Source organism: Vipera berus, assembly GCF_964194415.1.
Source record: "Vipera berus genome assembly, chromosome: 3".
Taxonomy (NCBI): Eukaryota; Metazoa; Chordata; class Lepidosauria; order Squamata; family Viperidae; genus Vipera; species Vipera berus.
In genome coordinates, this window is record NC_138204.1 from 171,030,763 (window position 1) to 171,055,310 (window position 24,548).

Sequence of the window (24,548 nt, forward strand, 5' to 3'; positions counted from 1 at the left end):
TAACAAAGTCTTTAGCAGCATCTTGTTGTTGTTAGCTGCGAAGTCGTGTCCGACCCATCGCGACCCTATGGACAACATTCCTCCAGGCCTTCCTGTCCTCTACCATCTTCTGGAGTCCATTTAAGCTCACGCCTACTGCTTCAGTGACTCCATCCAGCCACCTCATTCTCTGTCGTCCCCTTCTTCTATTGCCCTCGATCTTTCCCAGCATTAGGCTCTTCTCCAGTGAGTCCTTCCTTCTCATTAGGTGGCCAAAGTACTTGAGTTTTAGCTTCAGGATCTGGCCTTCTAAAGAGCAGTCAGGATTGATCTCCTCTAGGACTGACCGGTTTGATCGCCTTGCGGTCCAAGGGACTCGCAGGAGTCTTCTCCAGCACCACAGTTCAAAGGCCTCAATTCTTTGGCGCTCAGCCTTTCTTATGGTCCAACTTTCACTGCCATACGTTGCAACTGGGAAGACCATAGCCTTGACTATACGCACTTTTGTTGACAGGGTGATGTCTCTGCTTTTTAGTGTGCTGTCTAGATTTGCCATGGCTTTCCTCCCCAGGAGCAAGCGTCTTTTAATTTCAGCAGCATCTAGTGACATCAAAGCAGAGATTTTATAAACTCTGTATGTTTCTTAATTTCCTTGTAAGAATGCCAATATATATCCTAGTACACTGATTAATTTATGCATTATACAAGATAATCCACATTCTCTGTCTGATTTCAAATGGAGGTACATTCTGAAATCTTTATAGCATTTTGTAAAATTATTATTGATTGAAATGTTATTAAATAACATATGTGGGATTAAGATGTTCATGAAATGCTTCTAAAATTCTAAAATTCTTTTTTAAAGTATTTATTATTATTAAAGTCCTTTATCACCTATTACCTAATTAATAAAGGAAGGGTTCTAATTTTGCTTTGAAAAATCACTTTTGTATCCCTGCCCTACCCAAATTAAGTGATACATTCTATGGAAGGATAAACTTGCCATTTTTGTGTTTTTATTTAAAATGTTCTCTTTGTCATATTAAAACATGTTTTTGTGGTTTATTTTACATTTTATACGAATGGTAGCAACTAGTTAACATTAGCTGAATTCATGTACAAGTTGACTAGTACAGGGGTGTCAAACTCAATTTCATTGAGGGCCGCATCAGCATTGCCGTTGCCCTCAGGGGGCCGGGTGGGTATGGCCAGGGTGGGCATGGCCTACTGGGTGGGCGTGGCTAGAGTGCATATGGCTTACTGGGTGGGCATGGCCAGCTCTACATAGTTCGCATCAAGGGTGCCTATGGGGGCCTGGGCAGGAGTGGGACAGATCTGAGGGTCTCTGGCAGAAGGAGGGTCTCTGGGCCACGGCCAAGGCAGTGGGGGCTGTTCCCTCACTGTTTCCAGGATGGCTTCACGGGCCACATGAAACCACTTCGCAGGCCGGATCTGGCCCCCGGGCCTTGTGTTTGACATGTCTGGACTAGTATGTCAACTACAATATTAACAATAAGTGCCTTAGAAAAGGAAATGACATACTTCTGAAAGAATGCTAATAAACTCAATTGGTTCCTTCATTTCTTACCAAAATGAATATACAATGCTGCACATAATGGTATAACATAGTTTTATCTAACTGCTTTATAATGTTGTTGAATGTATGCCAAGAATGTATGCACCATTGATTCAAAACACTGAATATTTAATTTCCAACATTATATTTTAGGATATAGATATAGAAGACAAGAATCCATTGTGAAGATAGTATACCTGAATTACATCGATTATTTCAAAGGCAGCAGATTTCTGATTCAATAATATTTCAATTTTAATTCTGGTAATAGGCATATATTCATTCAATCCTTTTGTACAGCTCATCTTAAATTATGAATCCTAGAAGGAATAAATATTTTAAAAATAGTTTTTGAATAAGAATCTGACATGAAATTGGCCTACTATGTAACATTCATTTTATTTATTGAAGCTTTTTATGCTCGCTTTCATGTTTATTCCCTTTGAGGCATATGTCAAAGTAGAATGCTATGTCCTATGACCCCAGTTCACATCTTTCAAACACTAGCAAAGCATTATTCCAGTTTCAGACGGAGCATCTTTGAAAATGGGACATCTTTCCAATGATGAAGAAATTAGGGGTCCTTGGTGCTCTCTGAACGTGCTTGTTTTCTTGCAAACGTTTCATTACCCTAACTAGGTAACATCATCAGGAGTAGCATTGATGATGTTACCTAGTTAGAAACATCTGTAAGAAAACCAGCAAGCTCAGAGGTCACCAAGAACCCCTCATTTCAACTGTGAGCTACAAATATTCCTTCATTGATGAAGAAATTGATATGCGTCATCATCATCATCATCCTGCTGTATAAAACTCAAGCTAGCATATCTAGTTGTCCTGCCTTCTGTTTTTCCTACAACAGCAACCCTGTGAGGTGGGTTGGGATGCGACATAGAGTGGCTGGAACCAGCTGGCTTGTTTCCTGGATTCCAGACCAGCACCTAACCCCTTCACCAAACTGGTTCTCCCTTTAACCAGGTCAGAGACTAAATAAAAATGCTGCTTTCTGGTAGATAACAAGCTTAAATTGGGAAAGCACTGAAAGTTATGTATATACAGTACACGTAAAAATTCTGCTGATTACACTTCACTTAACCAAATTATTTTAGTTTGGTAAGGAACACATCAGGCTAAAGGGACTTAGGAACTAGACTGAAATGCAGCTCTACCGATGAAGACAGATACAAGCAGATACCTTCACACAGAGTTCCAAGGGCTTCCTGTAAAAGCTTTGTGATGGCAGAGGTCTTATTCCTAAATGGAATATACTGGCTTTGCCATGAATCTATTTAAAGATTGGCTATATTTTATATTTTGATAAGTACAGAAAATTCCCTTCACAGGTACTTTGTTGGCTGCCACATGTTTGAAGCAAAGTTTACTTAAACAAAAGTGGGGGGATTACCAACTCTGTACATTTCCGTTTTTTTCCTTCTATTATTCTTCTGTCTCTCTCTCCCCACTCCCCTCCTTCACAAGACATTAGACTCCAGGGAAGGGATACAAAGCTATTATCATAATTATCTGGTCAGAGATCTCCTTATTTCATTAAGTTTGCAATGAAGCCATGGGCTACACAATTTTTGCCCAAGGGTTAAATGTTGCACACCCAAGATTTATAGGGTTCAATTTCTTCTTTTTCCAGATCTTCTTTGTTTAATGTCCCCAAATTACATCAACCCAGCATTAGCATGCTACATTTCCTTCCGCTGGCATTAATAGGAAAGCATTAAAAAATGTTTCTGGCATGCAGTACTTTCTCCTTTCCCCGATTTGGAATCCTCTGGCAGACAAAATGTTTTTGGATAACAGACAAAAGCCAGGAAAATTAAAAAGCAGGAAGGATGGTTGACACAAACATTCCTTTCAGAAAAATTTCTGAGCTTCCCTGCTGGTCAGCTTTGGTATACCAAATGAAACTATAGAGATTTGCTGTAGTTTTGTTTTGTTTTTTAGTAGAAAGTGCTTGAAAAAAAATCCTTTGATTTAATTCTGTTGTAGTTTATAAGAACGAAATGTACGGTATAAATATGCTGTCATAAAACATTAAAAAAATCACATTTAAAGAAAAAATCACAAGTCAAATTGTATATAGTTGTGTATGAAAAGTGAACCTTTAATGTTTAATAAAATAATTATTACTTATGCAAAACAATTCAGAAGTATCACATGCAACTGTATTAGACTGTAATTTTTGAGGCTCAATAAATTCATCTTTTTCATACCAATAAAAGGCTGTGTGATTTTTCCGACTTGTATGGGTTTGAAAGACATTGAGACTTGGTATTTGTTATGCTTTAAACCAGGGGTTCCGTGGACCAATACTGGGCTGCGGCATGCCAGCAACCGGTCTATACAAACAAGGAAAGCCCCATCTGCAGGATGCAGGCAGCACACAAAACCATGCCCCCTCCGGTCTGTGGAAAAACCTCTCTCCATGTAACCAATCCCTGGTGCCCAAAAGGTTGGGGACTTCTGCTTTAAACAACATTTTTGCTAGAGTTTTGCAAACTTTATGACATATAATCAAGGCCCTCCATTTTTGTATGAATCCTGCTTGTAACACCAAAGGGAGGGACACGGCTTGCCATCTTTCTCTGGCCTTCTCTGAATTGATACATGGAGAGACTGCAGAAGCCACTTAATTGCATTGATTTTACTCCTGTGGGAAAACCACACAGGCTTTGCTGATGGTGTTTTTGCAATATGTACATGTTGGGGGTGAGCCATAAACACCAGTGACTGTCCAAAGTAACACTGTATGCTTTTCTGAATAATTTTTCCTTCCAATGTATGCTTTCAAACACGCAATATATTTAGAAGTAGGTCTTTGTTAGTCACAGAGTACTTGAATGCAAAATATCAGTTACCAAAAAAATATTCCAGTAATATTTTAAAGAATTAATAAATAAACCTCTTTATTATAATTACTTTTTAAAAATCACAGTGTATGCAAAATGGATGAGATTAAACATTTCATTTATATAAAATTGGCACAGTAATGCTTTATTTGTTTGAATAAGTGCACTGAAAACAGATCAGCTTCCACCTTTTTTCTGATCCTTACACATTTTATTAGTTTTATGATGAGCAGCTATATTTTGTGAGATCTTTTGCATGGAAGTACATTATAAATTGGTACATATTTTTAGCATTATTGGGATGCAAAATAATTTCAATTGCAAGATTATTAATGAGGAAGACTGTTGGTGGAGAGAAGACAGGAAAGAATTAATGTTTTATTGGTTGGGAAGGGACAGACAAATGCTCTGATAGGGCTTTTTCATGTCCCATGTACCACTGATTTTGTCATAGACTTTACAGTGAAAATACTAATCAGAATTGACAACAGCCAATTAAGTATCAGAAGAACAATCTAATAGTTTCTTGTTTCTATGGGCAAATTAACATGAATTTTCTCTTTCCATCTCATGACTGCTTGTCTTAAAATCAATATACCTTTCTAAATTTATTCAGATTCTCCTTACATTAATACATCAACAAGAATGTTTATGAAGTGGATATAATCTATGATGTTCCCTCAATTTAGAACATTGTTATCATTTCACAGCATAGGAATGTGGTCTGATTAAACAAATAAGGGTAAAACAATGTTTTACAAACAACTTATGGAGAATTTTTTTTAAAATGTTTGGTAAGGATTGGAATGAGGTGATTTCCCCACAGTTAGAATATCTGAGAAAAGTATTAAAACTACTCAAGGTAAATTACCAAGGAACTTTTAAAATTTGATTTAGAGCTAGTGTAGGCATGGAGACAGGAAAAAAAAAAGATAACTCTAAGCAGGGGTGTCAAACTGCCGGCGTGTAGGCCGGTTGCATCAAATTGGAGTCCGTGCCCACCCCACCTCTGGCAATGTGCAAAAAGTCACAATACCTCGCAATATGTCACATGATGTGGCGAGTTTGACACCTGTACTCTAAAGAATATAATTCTTCAGAAAGACAAAGATTTGTTTCAATAATAGATACGTTTTGGTTTTTATAGAACCTAGTTACTAAGATTTCTAAAGTAGAGATCTTGCCAAAACCTGTTTCTGATCATAATCTCATGAATTAGGTTTATAGAGGTAAAGCTACTACTTTTAAATGGAGATTAAATGAAACATTGTTATAAAAACAATGATGGATCATAAAAAGAAATTAAAATAATGTTTGAACATAATTTAAATATGGACATGAATTTAAGAATGGTGTGGAATTCAAGTAAAGTGTTTATGAGAGGAGACCATACAATATAACACCCAACTTTAAAAAAGGACCAAGAGAAATATAGACTATCTTGATGAGATTAAACAAGAACAATTGAATCTCCAAAGCAGATAAATATTTCTCATCAAATTAAAATTTTACAACAACAGCTGTTTATGTTAACAATAAAAGAAATGGATATAAAAATGAATATAAAAGCAAAAAAAAGTGTATTTGCAAATAAATCAGAGAAACATTTTGCATATAAATTAAGAAAAGAAAAATAAAACAATATGGAAATTTCACTGTATTAATAGATAATATGCCAAAAAAAATTCATCAGTATTATTCTATTTGGTATAAAAGACATAAGATTCCCCAGGACAAATTAGAATTGAACTATTTTATTAAATTTTGGAAGATATAAATTTTGGAGGGACTTTCATAAAAAGGATAAAATCAATTTAAGCTCCATAGACTGCATAAATAATTGTAAATGGAGATTTAACTAAACCATGTGAGATGTGAAAAAGAACAAGACGGGATTGTCCATTGTTTCCTCTTCTGTTTATTTTAGTTTTGGAAATATTGAATAGAGACATAAGATTAAAGGATTAAAGATGTAAACGTGAATTTTTTTTAAAAAAAACTAAGACCTTTTGCAAATAACCTGGTATTGGTTTTAGAAGATGAATTAAAATGGAATTGAAACATTAATGTGAAAAATCATGGAACTTTGTTTCTATATATAACAATTGCAGTAAGATTATTATATGCAGAAAGGTGGCAAGATTTAACTTTACTGACAAGTTGAGGAATGGATGGTGAAAATGATGGAACTTGCTGAGATTGCTAAATTGACAACTTTAATTAGAGATAAGGCATTATCTAAGGTCAATGCTGATTGGAAATCCCTTTTTAGGTTTTTGTGTGACATTATGAAAATGAATAAATTATGAAATTATGGCTTTATGATTAGAAAAAAATACAGATTATAGAAAAATGTAAGCAAAGTTGTAACCATAGAATAAGAGGTTAATTTAAATATATACTTATAATTGCTGTAAAAGAAAATGGGAAGTAACTTCTTTTTATTACTTTTTCCTGTTTGTTATTTTTTGCACTTTTGTCTTATTTCTTTTGTCTTCTCTATTTATTCTAAATATTAGTTCTTGTTATATATATATATATATATATATATATATATATATATATATATATATATATATATATATATATATATATATATATATATATATATATATATATATATATATATATATATATATATATATATATATATATATATATATATATATATATACTCTTCTCTCACATATGATCTGATTAAATAGCTAATTCACTGATGATATTCCCCAACATTTGAAGTTATCTCAAGTGAAAAACTCACAACAGGTCTGTCTCTTTTATAGGTGGAAAACTATCTGTGGATATACTGGCAGGCTGATCTTTGCTTTCAGTGCTTCTTGCTAGTCATACAGATGATAGCACCTCATTGGTAGGATCTCTTCCTTTCTTATCATCACCCCTTTCCAGATCAATGAAGTGGACCATTCCAGGTTTCTGGAGCAGATCATCTGTTTCCCTCTGGCTCTTGGAGTCTTCTACTTCAAGGTATTTTCCTTTGGGTTGCTGAGTTGTCTTAGTAAAAGGTTCCTTGAACTTGTGCTCATCATCAGGGCAATAGACATAGTGATAAAGGGCACCCGCCAGGACAGCTCCTATAATTGGTCCCAGCCAATATACCTGTACAGAATCAGAAGGAGACAAAATTTGAGTCAGAGAGATTAAGAATTGACTAATAAACAAAAGGGCAGATAGTAAAGTTCCTTTGGCAAATGACTTGCAATAATGTGATGGGTTACCCCTTCCCATACTTCCACAAGTAAATATAAAAGCCAGCAACTGTTATGGTTTAGCAGTATATACCTTTTCTATACATTCTGCATTGCACAAATACTCAGACCCAGCCAAACTAATCCAGATTTTTTAGATGTTCTTGCAGTGTTGTTATGTTATGCCTTTCCTCAAAGAAAATGTATTGGATGAAGAATGACTGAAAATTCTAAATTTTGATTTGGATCATAATCTGTTTTCTTTTTTATGAAAGCTATGATTCATGATGGAAAACAACAAATATAGGAAGGAGACCTGCAAAGGGGTGTGTGTGTGTCAAAAAAGTCAAGTTGACAACTGTAACTATGGAATTTAACCCTCCTTTTTAGTATGTCCCATGCATGGCAAATGTAAACAAGCAGTGAAGCTTCAATCTTGACTTTTTGACCCCTTCCCCACAGGCACAGTACCCCCAAAGTAATCTTGATTTAGCAATCTTAAAAAGAATAAAAGATATCTACAAAACAAAAAGAAAAAAACATTTTTTACACAAAAGCCACTTTATAATTTATTTATTTTTTATAAAATAACCAAGCAAAATAACAATTATAGATATTAAGTGGTCTGGAAAAAAAAGGAATACTAAAGTATAATAACTTACCCAATGATCTTTCCAGTTACCCATGATAACTGCAGGCCCAAATGACCGAGCAGGGTTCATGCTGGCCCCTGTGTAACTGATCTGCAGTAGGTATACACATGCAAGTATATAAATATTTGGAGAGGAAGAGTATTATTAACCATTATCAAACATGCAGTTAAAATTCTTATAGAATCATCCTTTTCCAGTGGCACAGAAATGATGGATGCCAATTCTAGGGCTCTTATGCATTTCCTTCCTTGTGTTGTGATTCAGCGTCAGCCTGTGATACCAGCAGCTGAGTCTGATGATTCTAAAGAGGAGGAGGAGGAGGAGGAGGAGGAGGAGGATGGGTTTGGAGAGCCTTTGGTGTCAAGAGGGAGGCTCTGATGCACTGCAGGACTCTCAGCCTGGGCCCTCCCATCATGTTCCTCATCAGACTCAGCCATGTGAGCATGAGGTATTGGACATAGATGATTCACAGCTGGATCTATTCAGGGATGCTAGGAGTAGGAGGCAATCCAGCAGAACAGAGAAAGGCAATGAGGCAACTCGGTGAGAGGAGAAGGCAATGAGAAGCCACGCCTTGGGACTGCTGATAAAAGGGGAAGGTGTGGGAGGTGCTGGTTGCTGAAGGCAACCGTTTGAAGACCTTCTGCTAGAGTCCTGGTCTGTTATCTCTGTTTAACTCTTGTTTGAACTTTTGGTTTAACTCTTGTTTGAACTTTTGATTTCTTTGTAAATAAATTTGGTTGGGTTTTTCCAGCCTGTTGACTATAAAAAGGGGTTGTCCCTGACATTCAAACAGGGCCGGTCGTAGGCTGGAACAGAACACCTTGGGGGCATATCTGTGGATGAAAAAGGTTACCAGTGATGGTTTTCACCTGCTTGGAAAGGAAACTTGCTGATGGCATTGCTGGGCTTTTTCCATTGGAACAGGTTTCACTTGCTTCCTACCATAAGGGTGAGGTTTCTACATAATTCACTTGACGTCTGAACTCATGTCTGATCATGCCCTTTGAGGCCTTCTCATTAGATTGGCAACACATTTTCTATTTTTTTCTGCATTTTATAAGTGTGGATTTTGATGATAGAGTATCTTTGACACTGTGTACGTTTTTGCAGGCGCTTAGAAAGAGGCAGTTAGATCATTTCCAAGAGCTATGCTTTCTCTTCAGCTTTAGAACAGGAGATCTGTTTTCCTTCCTTCCTTCCTTCCTTCCTTCCTTCCTTCCTTCCTTCCTTCCTTCCTTTTGATTCATTCAATTTCTATAGCTGCCCATTTCAGTTAATGACGCTTGGCAGTTTATAGTTAAAAAAATATACTGTACTTAAAAGACTAAAACATTTTAAAACCATAAAGAAACAATAACATATATGGATATTGAGACATTAAATGATAATAGATTCATACACTGCACTGTTAAAAATGACTGTGTTACTGTTATATGTATTAAACACCCTGATAAAATAGCATGTGGGCCACAGTTCATCATGCAAATACTATAAATATTAAAAATAAATTGAAGCATATGTGCGTGCATGTGCACACGGACACACAAAATATATCCTTATGTGGCATAGTATACTAGTTACTTGAGGGACTGCCTGTTCCCCATAGCATCTGCCCAACCTCTTCAATCTGGGAGGATTAGGGTGCTCCAGGATCCTTCAATTAAACAATGTCATCTGTTGAATTCTCAGAAGTGCAATGCCTTCTATGTGCAATGTTGCATTTGGAAAGAGTTTTTCCCCAAGACTTGGATTGCCCACATTCTGTTGTTGGAAAAAGTGTTGAAGACCTTGCCACATTCTGTTGTGTTGTATTGTGTTCTGTTCTGTTCTGTTGTGCTTGCCATCTTTGACCTTTGATTGATATTATTGTAATTACAGTGAGCTGCCAAGAGTCATTGGGAGTTGAATGACATATAGCAGGGGTGTCAAACTCAATTTCATTGAGGGTCACATCAGCATTGCGGTTGCCCTCAGGGGGCCGGGTGGGTGTGGCCAGGGTGGGCATGGCCTACTGGGTGGGCGTGGCTAGAGTGTGTATGGCCTACTGGGTGGGCATGGCCAGCTCTACATTGTTCGCATCAAGGGTGCCTATGGGGGCCTTGGCAGGAGTGGGACAGATCTGAGGGTCTCTGGCAGAAGGAGGGTCTCTGGGCCAGGGCCAAGGCAGTGGGGGGCCATTCCTTCACTGTTCCCAGGATGGCTTCGCAGGCCACATGAAACCACTTCGCGGGCCGGATCCAGCCCCCGGTCCTTGTGTTTGACATGTCTGACATATAGGATATATAAAATAATAAAATTTCCTTTATTTACTTTAGGCCACAGGTCGGCAACCTGCGGCTCCGGAGCCGCATGCGGCTCTTTGAGCCGTCTCTTGCGGCTCCCAGCCGCCCGGTGCGCGCGCACCTCTTCCAACGGGCAGTGGTGCGCGCGCACCTCTCCAAATGGAGAGTGGCACCGCCCGTTTGGAGAGGTGCACGCGCACCTCCCCGAATGGGCGGAGGTGCGCGCGCACCTCCCCAAACCTTTGGAGAGGTGCGCGCGTACCTCCGCGTGAATGGGCAGCGGTGCCGCTCTTTGAGGAAGCTGCCGCGGCCCGTCTGTGAAGCTGCCGAAAGCGGCAGCTTAGCAGACGGGCCGCGGCAGCTTCCTCAAAGAGCGGCGCCCCTGCCCATTCCGAGAGGTGCGCCGCACCTCTCCGAACGACCGGAGTTGCGCGCGCACCTCCCCAAACCTTTGGGGAGGTGCGCGCGTACCTCCGCGCGAAGGGGCAGCGGTGCCGCTCTTTGAGGAAGCTGCCACGGCCCGTCTGCAAAGCTGCCGAAAGCGGCAGCTTTGCAGACGGGCCGTCGCCGTCGGGCAACCGGGAACCGGTTCCATCTCATTTTTAAAAAAATGGCAGCCGCGTGCGTCCGCGCATGCGCAAAAAAACCTTTTTGCGCATGCGCGTGCATGGACACACGCACGCGGCTCCCTCTTTTTTTAATTTGTGATGGAACCGGTTCCCAGTGGCTCTTTTTCTTTTTTAGGTTGCCGACCCCTGCTTTAGGCGTTTATTGAACAATAAATTGGACCAGTATTATTTCTAGTCACATACAAACTAAGCTAATTAAAAGTACTAATATAAAATAAGATAAATTAAATATTTACACACTAGTGGATGTGTTTTGCCATTTTAGAATAGAACAGAATAGAGCACTTCCAGTGTTCGAGCATTCACAACTTCCGGAGGCAGGTTGTTTCATGGATTAATTGTTCTAACTGTCAGTAAATTTCTCCTTAGTTCTAGGTTGGCTCTCTCTTTGGTTAGTTTCCATCCATTGCTTCTGGTCCTGCCTTCAGGTGCTTTGGAGAATAGCTTGACTCCCTCTTCTTTGTGGCAACTCCTGAGATATTGGAACACTGCTATCTTGTCAACCCTCATCCTTCTCTTCATTAAACTAGACATACCCAATTCTAGCAACTGTTCTTTGTATGTTTTATCCTCCAGTCCCCTACATATTGCTTGTATATTTATACACACACACCCAAAGAGTGAAAGAGACATATATTATAAGAATGTTATAAATTTTAATATTAATTTGACTCAAATGATTCCATATAAACTTGGTTCCACATAAATATTTTAAATAAAATTAACTGAAAGTTACAGCCTCTGACCACGTATGGGCTTCAGAATAATAAGCTAATAAGCTACTTAAAACACTGCTACTCTATATAATTTACAAGTACCTAGCTGAAAAAGCAAATAAAAGAAGCTGGCAACTTACAGCAAAGAAATGTCCTATTGCAACCGATAGTCCAATTGCCAGTGCCACAGAACCGGTGACATCATTTCGTTTAGAATCACAGCTGGCAAAAATAGTAAAAACCAGCTGGAAGGTAATTATCAGCTCCACCAAGAGCCCATGTCCACTGGAAAGTTCTGCATGTATCTGGAAGAGGAAACACACAGAGAGCCAGGCAGCATAAATAAAGTGTGAAATTGTAATTACCAACCCGCTGATTAAAACAGTTTCAAAGTAAATAAGTGTTTTGGAAGAAAGAAAATAGAATAAGGCAAGGAAATAATACACTGTTAAAAGCCTTTTAAGTAACAGCTTCTTGGGTAATCTGGCCTTCCTTGACAGGTAGCTCTGAAAGGCTCCTGTTAATAGCTCATTACCCCTTGGATTGTTGGGATACTGAGTTGTGTATCTTGTGTCCTTACATGAAACAGCACTGCACTAAACCATAAGATGATTTGCATGCCTGATTGTAACGTAGGTACAGCTAATATGGCTTATAGATTATGATATATAGTTGACAGCAGTAAATTAAGCCAATGTGATTTATTCCCCCAAACCATGATGACCATAGGTTTGTGTGGTGTGTACACTCACCAACAGCCTTACGCTCAACATCAGCTGTGGCCCTTATTTATATGTGTATGTGTATAAAATACAAAACAGTCCCCTTCCATACTCTTGTTAAGACTCTTTTTCACACAAGTCTTAAGTATACAGTTATTTTTCTATTTTTCTTCAGCAGATCCATGATTTAGTTTTCTGTTATGAATCTGTTAATTAGCTCTTACCCAAATAATTTCAGTTTCAAATAGAAATTGACAGCATGTAAGTGCAGTTTCATGTCCTGCAGTGAGGCTAATTGATGGAAGAGAACAAAGCTAGAACCAAAAGCAAAGTCTGTTTTTAAAAAGTTATCTAAAATATACAGTTCTTTTGTTTTGATATATCTATGCTTTTCTCTTAAATTATTTCATGCCTGAACGTTATGATTATATAAATTCTTATTTTAGTTAGAAATATCTACTAAGGAACAATTCCTAACTACAGAATAAAAAGTTGCAAATAAGATACATCAAATCTATTAGAATAAAAACAGTTCCTTGCTTTAACTTGCATATGCCTCCCCCCACCAATAGTTTACTAGGACCTGATACATGCATATAAAACTGTTGCAAAAATATTTAGCAGTTAGTTTACAGTAAAGAATGGATTTATGGAGCACAGGGCACCCTGCCTATCAAAATTTCTTATTAACATTTTTCTTAAAGGCATTCTAAATCCGTTCAAAGCAATACATTCCATGTGAGCCTGCAGTTTTATCAAAAGGTCACTCATGAATTAAAAAATAATCACAGGAACCACTTGAGAAACCACTATTCAAATTTTAAAGCAGTCTCTCAAAATACTTTCATTAGGTTTAATATAATTTAAACAACCTCTATTCATTTTTGCCCTAGGCATCTACATCATCATCATCATCTATAACAATAAAAAGATGCTGAAGTGAATTTAAGCTATCCAGATCTTGTCCAAGGATACATTCTAAAACATGAATGTGTGTATGAGACTTAGAATGTTTGTTTGTATGCTAATGCGGAAGCCAGTATAAATGTAATCTGAATGAGAGTCCACACTTTACAAAAACAGTTGCTTTGTAAATTTATTAAAACAAGAATTACTTGTTTTAAGTCATTTTTCCTCCTGAATGTATTAACTGAGCATTGTTCCCCAATAAAGAGCTCAATTAAAACCTTTTTCTGGGTTCCTCAATCTAATATCTGTGGGTGTGGTTTGCTCCCAATACTGTGGCAAAGTATCTACTACACAGTGTCTTTGATATAGAAAGAAAATGTCCTGGTGAAGACATTGGACTAGGCCTGGGGAGGAGAACCCAGTTTCAAGTCCACCTTTAATTGTGCAAATTGTCTGCCTGACTTTGGATCAGTCACACTCTCTCAAGCATGGGGAGGCTCTTCAGCCATTTTTCAGGAAGAAAGGGCTTTTTCCCATTCAGCAAATGCTGAAATAGGTTTGCAAGGTTTGGGTTCTTATTGTGTTTCATTAGAAAGGGTAATTCTCCATTCTTTCAACCTACCTGGGTAACTCCCAGTCCCCCAATTACACTTGATGGAGTGACAAGATAGAGAATTCCTGCCCCTGCGATGGCACCCAGGCATTGGGCTACAATATAGAAGACTGACTTGGCAAGGCTGATCTTCCGAGTGCAAACCATTGCAACGGTCACTGCAGGGTTAATATGGCCGCCACTGATATGTCCAATGCACTGGACCATTGTCGCAATGCTGAGTCCAAAGCATAGAGAAATAAGGACCATGTCCACAGGCAGGGGTTTTTCACTTCCACCCCAGTTGATCGTAGAGCCAAGGCTAAGGAAGACAAAAATGAGCATGGCCAAAAATTCTGCTGATACTGACTTCCAGAAGGACTTGGTCCAGATGCCTTTAAATGCTGCCATGACAGCCTCACATTTACACCATCGGCCACACTTACTGAAAAGGAAAACAAAGCAGCATAAGAACCTTATCTTGTCATTTAAGAAATGCTTTAAATGAACATGCTATCATTTTCAAAGAATTAATGACAGGAACAGCTTGTAAGAATCTATCACAGATCTGTAATTAGCCAGTAACAGTCCCACATCTGCATGGAATGAACAATGGTGAGGGAGGAGTGATCCCATCTGGTCATCTCTATACTACATTGTCATCCTTTATTGATACTCTCCACCTCCAATTCCTGTTTAAAGTTATTGCAACAGAAGTAACAAGTGATGGGCTTTTGTAAATAATCTTAGAACCTAGAATAACCAAGCACAGAGATGAAAGTGAGGAATTAATCTTATTCTGTACCCAGTACCCATTCAGGAATAGTATGTGTGAGAAACGATGCCTTGCTAAATAACATTATCTAAAAATATATTGCATACACCACAATATGACTGAACATTCTTTGTATGGTTGGGGTGAGGAGGTCTGACTTGCAGAAGTACTCAGATACTGGGGGAAGAATTATCTGAATCAGGAAAATTAGGGATACGTGCCATGAAAAAATAAGACTCATTGCTATCCTACAACTCAAGAGCTCTGGTAAATTGTATCTAGAGCTATCCAAGGTGCTGCAAGTTCAGTCTGGATGCTTCAAGTCTTCCCTGTTGCTTAAAGTCTTATCTGCTTGAGTCAGCAGAAAATGAAGCCAGCATGAAATGTGCAGTGTCCATTGCCTCTGTTTCCAATTACTGACAAGCACCTGATTTTTCCCTAATATAATGGATGTCACAGCCTATTCGATTTTTTTAATATCTTGAGTCTGCCTTTGGATGATGTTAGAACAGGGGTGTCAAACTCAATTTCATTGAGGGCCGCATCAGCATTGCGGTTGCCCTCAAGGGGCCGGGTGGGTGTGGCCTGGGTGGGCGTGGCTAGAGTGTGTATGGCCTACTGGGTGGGCGTGGCCAGCTCTACAACGTTCGCATCAAGGGTGCCTATGGGGGCCTGGGCAGTAGTGGGACAGATCTGAGGGTCTCTGGCAGGAGGAGGGTCTCTGGACCAGGGCCAAGGCAGTGGGGGCTGTTCCCTCACTGTTTCCAGGATGGCTTCGTGGGCCACATGAAACCACTTCGCGGGCCAGATCCGGCCCCCGGGCCTTGTGTTTGACATGTCTGAGTTAGAACAATGGGAACAAATGATAAATAAAGTAATAAAATATTGCAGTTTGTCCTATTCATGGGCTGAGATGAGATAAAGCCAACACTCTGAGGATATAGCAGGAAAAAAATATATATTGCCATGGCTCATTCTATGGTTAAATGCAAGAATCTGAGTAAGATAAGCATTGTTCTATATGGCTGCCTGCTCATTAAGACATCTGGAGAATGCATGACTTCTTGTTCTTTTCTGACATGACTTCTTTTCTACCAGCCCTACATTTCTGCTTTGATGTTTCCTTAGTTTTCCATTCTGTTTCTTTGTCCACCCACTGCTTACTCCTACAAGCGTTGTTCCATCGACTGCTTCTATCTGAATTCTATTTTGCCTCTCATTCCTACCAAAGACCAGATGCGCTTACAATGCAAACAAGCTATCTGTCAATTATATCCGTTGGATATTCTTTTTACCATTTGTTGTCTTCTATCTGTGCACACATTTCTCAGAACTTTAAAACTAAACACCATTACTTTTATTGCAGTCTTCTCTAACTTCAAGCTATGTGCTGAATGTATTTCCATCATTCCACAATCATGTAGCCCAAGTTAGCAAAGACAGTATATATAGAAATAACAAATTGGGGAAGGTTATTCTACATAATGCTTCCATGGAATAGAATCAAGACTTTGCTCATATAAGGTAAAGGTTTACTCTGTCCAGTCATGTCCGAATATACAGTAGGGGGTGGTGCTCATCTCCGTTTTTTAGCTGAGGGAGTCAGTGTTGCCCAAAGACATTTCCATGGTCATTGGCCAGTATGACTATATGCTGAGGTGCATGGAATGCTGTTACTTTCCCATTGAAGTGGTACCTATTTATCTATTTATGTTTGCATGCTTTTGAACTGCTAGGTGAGCAGGAGCTGATTGTTGTTGTTGTTAGCTGCGAAGTTGTGTCCGACCCATCGCGACCCTATGGACAACATTCTTCCAGGCCTTCCTGTCCTCTACCATCTTCTGGAGTCCATTTAAGCTCACGCCTACTGCTTCAGTGACTCCATCCAGCCACCTCATTCTCTGTTGTCCCCTTCTTCTATTGCCCTCAATCTTTCCCAGCATTAGGCTCTTCTCCAGTGAGTCCTTCCTTCTCATTAGGTGGCCAAAGTATTTGAGTTTTAGCTTCAGGATCTGGCCTTCTAAAGAGCAGTCAGGGTTGATTTCCTCTAGGACTGACCGGTTTGATCACCTTGCAGTCCAAGGGACTCGCAGGAGTCTTCTCCAGCATCATAGTTCAAAGGCCTCAATTCTTTGGCACTCAGCCTTTTTTATGGCCCAACTTTCACTGCCATACGTTGCAACCGGGAAGACCATAGCCTTGACTATACACACTTTTGTTGACAGGGTGATGTCTCTGCTTTTTAGTGTGCTGTCTAGATTTACCATGGCTCTCCGCCTGAGGAGCAAGCATCTTTTAATTTCTTGGCTACAGTCCCCATCTGCAGAGATCTTGGAGCCCAGGAAAATAAAATCTGTCACTACCTCCATTTCTTCCCCATCTATTTGCCAGGAATTGAGAGGGCCGGATGCCATGATCTTGGTTTTCTTAATGTTAAGTTTCAACCCAAGTTTTGCACTCTCCTTCTTCACCCGCAACAAGAGGCTCTTTAGTTCTTCTTCACTTTCTGCCATTAGAGTGGTATCATCTGCATATCTTAGGTTGTTGATATTTCTTCTGGCAATCTTAATTCCAACTTTTGATTCATCTAGCCCTGCCTTTCTCATGATGTGCTCTGCATATAAGTTAAAATAGGCAGGGTGACAGTATACAGCCTTGCCGGACTCCTTTCCCAATTTGATATAAATTTGATAGCTGATATATATTTTAAATATCAGTATACTACAATTTAATGAAGCTTTCAAAAATTTACAGGGTATGTGATTCATACACTTTAAGAGCTTCCAATAACTATACTTTGAGTTTTAAAATGAAATGTTCTTGGTTTAGGACTAGATAATAATAATAATAATAAAATCTAGAAATGCTTCTATTTAAACAAGAGCATAAAACAAGCTCCATAAAGTGAAAGCAGGGTAGTTACAAACACCATACAAGGTTTCTAAATTTCTCTTTGTACAGCATTCCTGGACTAATAACATCATCCTGAAAGACAAAAGAAATTAGCAAGTGATAATTTATCTTGGTCTGGAAATGAAGTAAAGGGAAATTTTGTATGTATCTGCTCAATGTTGCCATATTTTGTAACAGTGAAGAATCAGTATTCCCAAATCATACCGGATGTTTGCGAATTCCAAAACTACTTTTGCAGAAACAAGCTTGAAATAAGCAAGAAACTTGTGAAACAACTCCTTTCTTGATCAGACTAAACTACAACCAACAAGTGATTTCAGTTGTCTATCTCTTGTCAGTATCCAAAGCTGCAGTCCCAATTAGTCCAAATATTGTGCAGATATATTCAATAGCCAACATACCAGCACATCCAAAGTGCTATTATGCCATCTTTTTAAGTGATGTAATAATAATTGTTTGTGACAATTACTAATTACCAAGTGTTTTGCCTTGGTTGATATTCCTCACCCCTTTATTTATCTTGTTGGTTGATTTAATGGCAGGGATTGCCAGAAAGGGTAGATTTAGAAAACCATTCAAAGGTGCAGAGAGCAAACAAAGTGACTTTGACAGAAGGTGACTTGGGTTAGAGTTTTAAATAATGTTAGGGAAAGCATGATCTGTTGCGCTGGGTTGTTAGCAATGTGAAGGTGTTTCACAAACTACAACCTGTATGAAATATGGCAGCCTGAAGCTTTAAGGGATCTAGGTCACCAGATCACATTACATAGGTCCATTAGTGTGAATACTTAAACAAGCTATTTGTTTCTGGCCTGACTGCAAGTGCCCCTTTCTAAATACCCTCTTCAAAGGGATAAATATTAGCCCATGGCTGATGATTTCTTCCTTAAAAAAAATCGAACCAAAGTACTCTGCAAACACAGTTAAGAAAAAACAACAACTGTGGATGTGGAAAATGTCAACTCCAAGATATTTTTCTTGCTGAAATTATTTTTGTGTGCGGTTTAAGAGGTCTTAAAGCCACCTCTGAAGATTAACATGCCTCAAAAAAGGTGGCTTTAAGCAAAACAACTCACTACCTTGTCCATTGCTTGATGCCAAAATAGCATGGTTTGAATCTGCACAGAAGGAACAACCATCCAGATTTTAGGGCTGCCTTCCCCCCAACTGTGCTCTTCAGAGCAGTTAGACTTCAGCTTCCTTGATCTCCTAGCCCACAGGTCTGCAACCCGCGGCTCTGGAGCCGCATGTGGCTCCTTCAGACGTCTCCTGCGGCTCCCAGTTCTCTGCCATGTGCAGTCCAAAAAAAATGTGGGACTAAAAAAGTTCAACCAATCAATTCAAATATGCAGGGTAGGTGCATATCTTGCCTTGGCTCCACTCTTCAGTCAAACCCTGTTCTGCGCATGTGTGCATGTACGCGCATGCGCACACATTTTTTGCGGCTCCCAGTTTTTCCTTTTGTGAGGGAACCGGTTCCAAGTGGCTCTTTCACTGTTTCAGGTTGCTGACCCCTGTCCTAGCCTGGCTAGACGGTCTGTCTCGCACAACAGGCATTTTCCTTAACTGCTTCACGAAGGCCTTCGGTTGAACCAGAGTCCCCTTGCTCCTCGCTGATCTGCTCTCTTGCATTCTGCCGGGCTTTGAAAGGGAATGAAGCCGACTTCTCTACCTAACAGGAACTTTGCACCAAGACATTTCCATCCCGCGCCGGGTGGGCTCCTAGACTCGCCTTTCCCCAAACAGAAGCACCCGAGCCGCGTTTCCCCTGACAAGTTCGGAGCGACCTACTTTCCAGTCTAGCCTTTTCAGTCGGGAGCAGGGGGAGGGGGGCGGGCAAGGGGAAGGCACCCCAGATTATGTTTGCAGGCACGGACATGAAAGCCTTTTATCTTGGCGCGAAATGCTCCGATTTTCGGCAGGTCAGAGAAAGCGTCTAGGAAGGCAGCGCCGGCAGCGTCAGTCTCGGAGGCAGAAGAGCGCTAGAAGCCCAGGGAGCGCGCGGGGGCATTCCCGGGGAGCGGAGCTGGGGAAGATTTATAGCGCGCCACGGGGTCCGCGTCCAGAGGCGCTGCGATCTGTTTACGAGGCAGCGCAAACTGCTGGCAAAGGAGTTTTTCTAGGATCCTTTCCAAATACATAGGTGAAAAGGACGGGAACTGCCCTTGACATTTAGCAATTGCAAATCTTCCAGGTATAACGTTTCATACCGTTAATACGCTCACCGAGCCTCCAAAAGTGCGCTCTCTCTCTCTCTCTCTCTCTCTCTCACACACACACACACACACACACACAAGATGCCAACGGTACAAGAAACGCAAGCAAATGTCTTTCTTAACCCCTCCCCCCTTTTAAAAGTAACTAAAGAACCGTTAGAATCAGATTAAACCACAACGCAAGGTGCATTCTGCAACGACACTTGGATGGGAAGCGGTAAAAGAACGGGGGGTTATCAGAAAGTCGTGTGTAATTTCCAACAATTTCCAACAGGTTAATAAAAGCACAGCGGCACATAATCCAACTGCTTGGGGACAGGGGTTCCGCACTCTGCTCGTGCTTTTTGGGGAGCTGATTGGGAGGGAAGCGGGTGGGGGAGGGGGAGAGGGAAGGGCTCCGAAGGGAAGGGTAAGGCTAAGGCCGTGTCCCGCAACGCTTCTGCCCTCTTATTGTCTGGGCCGGTTACCTCTACGAATTCTTCGCAGAGACCCTTCTCCCGCCTCGCCTTTACTCCCGTCAAGAACTTCTCGCTCCGGCCCCTCAGATTTCCGAGGAGGGACCCGCGTGGAGCCTTTCCTATCTCTCGCTAGACCAGGGGTCTTCAAACTTGGCCCTTTTATGACTTGTGGACTTCAACTCCCAGAATTCCTCAGCCAGCAAGTCATAAAAGGGCCAAGTTTGAAGACCCCTGCGCTAGACCCTGAGCAGCCCCTTCGCCGCGGCTTTGCTACGAGAGGTCGCTAGAACAAAGGTTGCCTCTCCTCCGTGGAAACCCCTCGCCCGAGGGAGACAGAAGGGATCCGGGGAAAGGGGCCAGGGGAGAATCGGGGCAAGGAAGGAAGGCAGCCCAGGCGCATCTTTCTCACCGATCCCCACCTCTCACCCTCAACCCCGGCCGGTTATTCGACTCACCCCGAAGCTCTGGGCGCCGCTTCGTCGCTCATGCCTTCTCGCCTGTGGCGCGCCTGGCTAGAGACCTAGCCGCGAGAGAGGGGGAGTGGCGGAGCCCGGGGGGGGGGGCTTGGGGGAATCGGGTTACTACTGCTCCTGTCTGGGCCGGTGGACTTTTCCAAGTGGAGGCTGTGCGCCGAACAGCTGGCCAGGCGTTGGGTTATATTTGAACTCTGAATAACTTTCCCATACCTGATCAACCCGAAAGGGGTGGAGCCGCGCCTCCCGCCGCCCGAGCGAGCCCCTGCGGCCCAGGAATGGAGAGGAACGGACCTCGCCGGCCCTTGACTCGCGATTTCAGGCGCTGGGCTGGAGCAGCCGGGAGAAAAGGCTTCCCGGGACTCGCCGGCCCTTCCCACGAGCGGTGCTCAAAGGGACGCTGGTGCCTGAGCCGGAGATCACCCCCCCTTCTCCCTCCTGGCTCGTGGCAAAGCAGAACGGCTTGACCCAGGAGTGGCGCGCTCGCCGCACGCAAACGAAGTACTTGGCCTCTTTTATCTGGACCTCCCTCGCCCCAAACTCTGCTTGGCTTAACCATGATGTAAGCACAGTTCCTTGGGAATCACGCAAGCCATAAGTTGAGTCTGGCCCTCCTGAGGACTCTGAGAACCCCAGCAGCAGGAGATTTATTTGGTCTGTCTGCACCTTACTTTCTTCTGCCTGCATCCTAGAACAACATACATTTTCCTCTATTATTTTCTTTTCATTCAGGTCAGTGGCCCCATACAAGGAACAGAACAGAACAGAATTCTTTTTTTAAAAAAATTTAATAATACACATTAAATTCCTAATTCCTAATCCCCATTTTTCCAGCCATTGATAAAATACATCCCATATTTGAAAATATTCTGTGTCTTCTTCTTCTTTAATATTCAGTGTTAGTCTATCCATTTTTGCACAGTCCAGTATTTTCTTGATTATCTCTTCTTCAGTTGGTGTTTTTTCATTTTTCCAACACTGAGCAAATACAATTCTTGCTACTGTTAATACATGCAACATTAAATATACATTTTCTTATCATGTTTTCCTGATAACATACCTAATAACAATAGTTCCATTTTAAAATCTACATGTTTTCTTAAAATCTTTTCTAGCCAGATATGTATTTTTGTCCAAATTTTTTTTTTGCTTGAGGGCATGTCCACCAAAGATGGTAGTAGGTGCCTGGTTTTTGATTGCACTTCCAATAGTTACTAGACATGTTTTTAAGCATTTTTGCTAATCTTGCAGGTGGTAGGGGCAAAATAGAATTCTTTATTGGCTAAGTGTGATTGGACACACAAGGAATTTGTCTCCTGTGCATAAGCTCTCAGTGCACATACAAACAACAAGTGATAAATCATGATTATAAGTATGAGGAGAAGGCAGGTACTCTACCTCCCTTATGGCAGACTTAACAAACTTTGAATTGTCTTGCTTCTCCTCTCAGCTTTCCTTGATCGTTGATAGGCCAAGATTCCCCAGCCAGGGAGACAATGTCCCTGTGACTCTGGATGTACAGAAACAACAGACTATGGGCTTCTTCAATGCTTAGAGACGCTTAGAGTCCTTCGGGAGAAGGGCGGTATACAAATATAATAAAATAAATAAAATAAATAAATAAACCTTGCTACAACATACTATATTGCCAGGTTCTGTGTTGTAACTCTTAACATATGTCAGAAAATGACCAGTGTCACAAGTCAGTTTTAATGAGCACTAGAGTATTATTCCCCTTCATGGATTACTGCCTTGTCGTGGCGAAGGGGCTTGCGTAATTCAATGAAGCTATGAGCTATGCCATGCAGGGCCACCCAAGACGAACAGGTCATAGCAGAGAGTTCTGACAAAACGTGATCGACTGGAGAAGGAAATGGCAACCCACTCCAGAAAAGAAGAAAACAATAGAATAGGGAGGACCAGAGAACTTTTCAAGAAAATTGGAGAGATGAAGGGAACGTTCAATGCAAAAATGGCATGATAAAGGACCAAAATGGCAGGGACCTAACAGAGGCAGAAGAGATTAAGAAGAGATGGCAAAATTACACAGAAGAACTATACAAAAATGAGCTTAACGTCCCTGATAATCACAATGAGGTGGTCACTGACCTCGAGCCAGACATCCTAGAATGTGAAGTGAAGTGGGCCTTAGAAAAGCTGAGCAACAACAAAGCTAGTGGAGGTGACAGTATTCCAGTTGAGCTATTCAAAATCTTAAAAGACAATGCAGTAAAAGTGCTACACTCAATTTGCCAGCAAATTTGGAAAACTCAACAGTGGCCACAGGATTGGAAAAGATCAGTTTACATTCCAATTCCAAAGAAAGGCAGTGCCAAAGAATGTTCAAACTATCGCACCATTGCACTCATTTCTCATGCTAGTAAAGTTATGCTTAAAATCCTACAAGCTAGACTCCAGCAGTATGTGGATCGAGAACTACCAGAAGTACAGGCAGGATTTCGAAGAGGCAGAGGAACTAGAGATCAAATAGCCAACATACACTGGATCATGGAGAAAGCTAGAGAGTTCCAGAAAAACATCTACTTCTGCTTCATTGACTATGCTAAAGCCTTTGATTGTGTGGATCATAACAAACTGTGGCAAGTTCTTAAAGAGATGGGAGTACCAGAACATCTTATTTGTCTCTTGAGAAACCTATATGCGGGCCAAGAAGCAACAGTGAGAACTGGACACGGAACCACTGATTGGTTCCAAATTGGGAAAGGAGTCCGGCAAGGCTGTATACTGTCGCCTTGCCTATTTAACTTATATGCAGAGCACATCATGAGAAAGGCAGGGCTAGATGAATCAAAAGTTGGAATTAAGATTGCTGGAAGAAATATCAACAACCTAAGATATGCAGATGATACCACTCTAATGGCAGAAAGTGAAGAGGAACTGAAGAGTCTCTTGTTGCGAGTGAAGAAGGAGAGTGCAAAAGTTGGGTTGAAACTAAACATTAAGAAAACCAAGATCATGGCATCCGGCCCTCTCAATTCCTGGCAAATAGATAGGGAAGAAATGGAGGTAGTGACAGATTTTATTTTCCTGGGCTCCAAGATCACTGCAGATGGGGACTGTAGTCAAGAAATTAAAAGACGCTTGCTCCTCGGGAGGAAAGCCATGGCAAATCTAGACAGCACACTAAAAAGCAGAGACATCACCCTGTCAACAAAAGTGCGTATAGTCAAGGCTATGGTCTTCCCAGTTGCAATGTATGGCAGTGAAAGTTGGACCATAAGAAAGGCTGAGCGCAAAAGAATTGAGGCCTTTGAACTCTGGTGCTGGAGAAGACTCCTGCGAGTCCCTTGGACTGCAAGGCGATCAAACCGGTCAGTCCTAGAGGAAATCAACCCTGACTGCTCTTTAGAAGGCCAGATCCTGAAGCTAAAACTCAAATACTTTGGCCACCTAATGAGGAGGAAGGACTCACTGGAGAAGAGCCTAATGCTGGGAAAGATTGAGGGCAATAGAAGAAGGGGACGACAGAGAATGAGGTGGCTGGATGGAGTCACTGAAGCAGTAGGCGTGAGCTTAAATGGACTCCAGAAGATGGCAGAGGACAGGAAAGCCTGGAGGAACATT

The 24,548-nt window shown here is 40.9% G+C and overlaps 1 protein-coding gene across 2 annotated transcripts in view; it reads right to left on the minus strand.

Annotated features, from left to right (window-relative positions):
- The window catches only part of AQP4 (aquaporin 4), a 38,260-nt gene extending 17,138 nt beyond the window's left edge, over positions 1 to 21,122 (minus strand). The window contains exons 1-5 of one of the 2 annotated variants that reach the window (XM_081322503.1): positions 20,946 to 21,122; positions 14,159 to 14,573; positions 12,046 to 12,210; positions 8,285 to 8,365; positions 7,279 to 7,533 (exon numbers count right to left, since the gene is read on the minus strand). In XM_081322503.1, the coding sequence (XP_081178629.1) occupies positions 7,279 to 7,533; positions 8,285 to 8,365; positions 12,046 to 12,210; positions 14,159 to 14,573; positions 20,946 to 20,977 (948 nt within the window). In that variant the 5' untranslated portion in view covers positions 20,978 to 21,122. Of the gene's footprint in view, positions 1 to 7,109; positions 7,534 to 8,284; positions 8,366 to 12,045; positions 12,211 to 14,158; positions 14,574 to 20,945 lie in introns of those variants that run through there. The other variant, XM_081322504.1, reaches the window with a different exon arrangement.
- Positions 21,123 to 24,548: the final 3,426 nt, after the last annotated feature.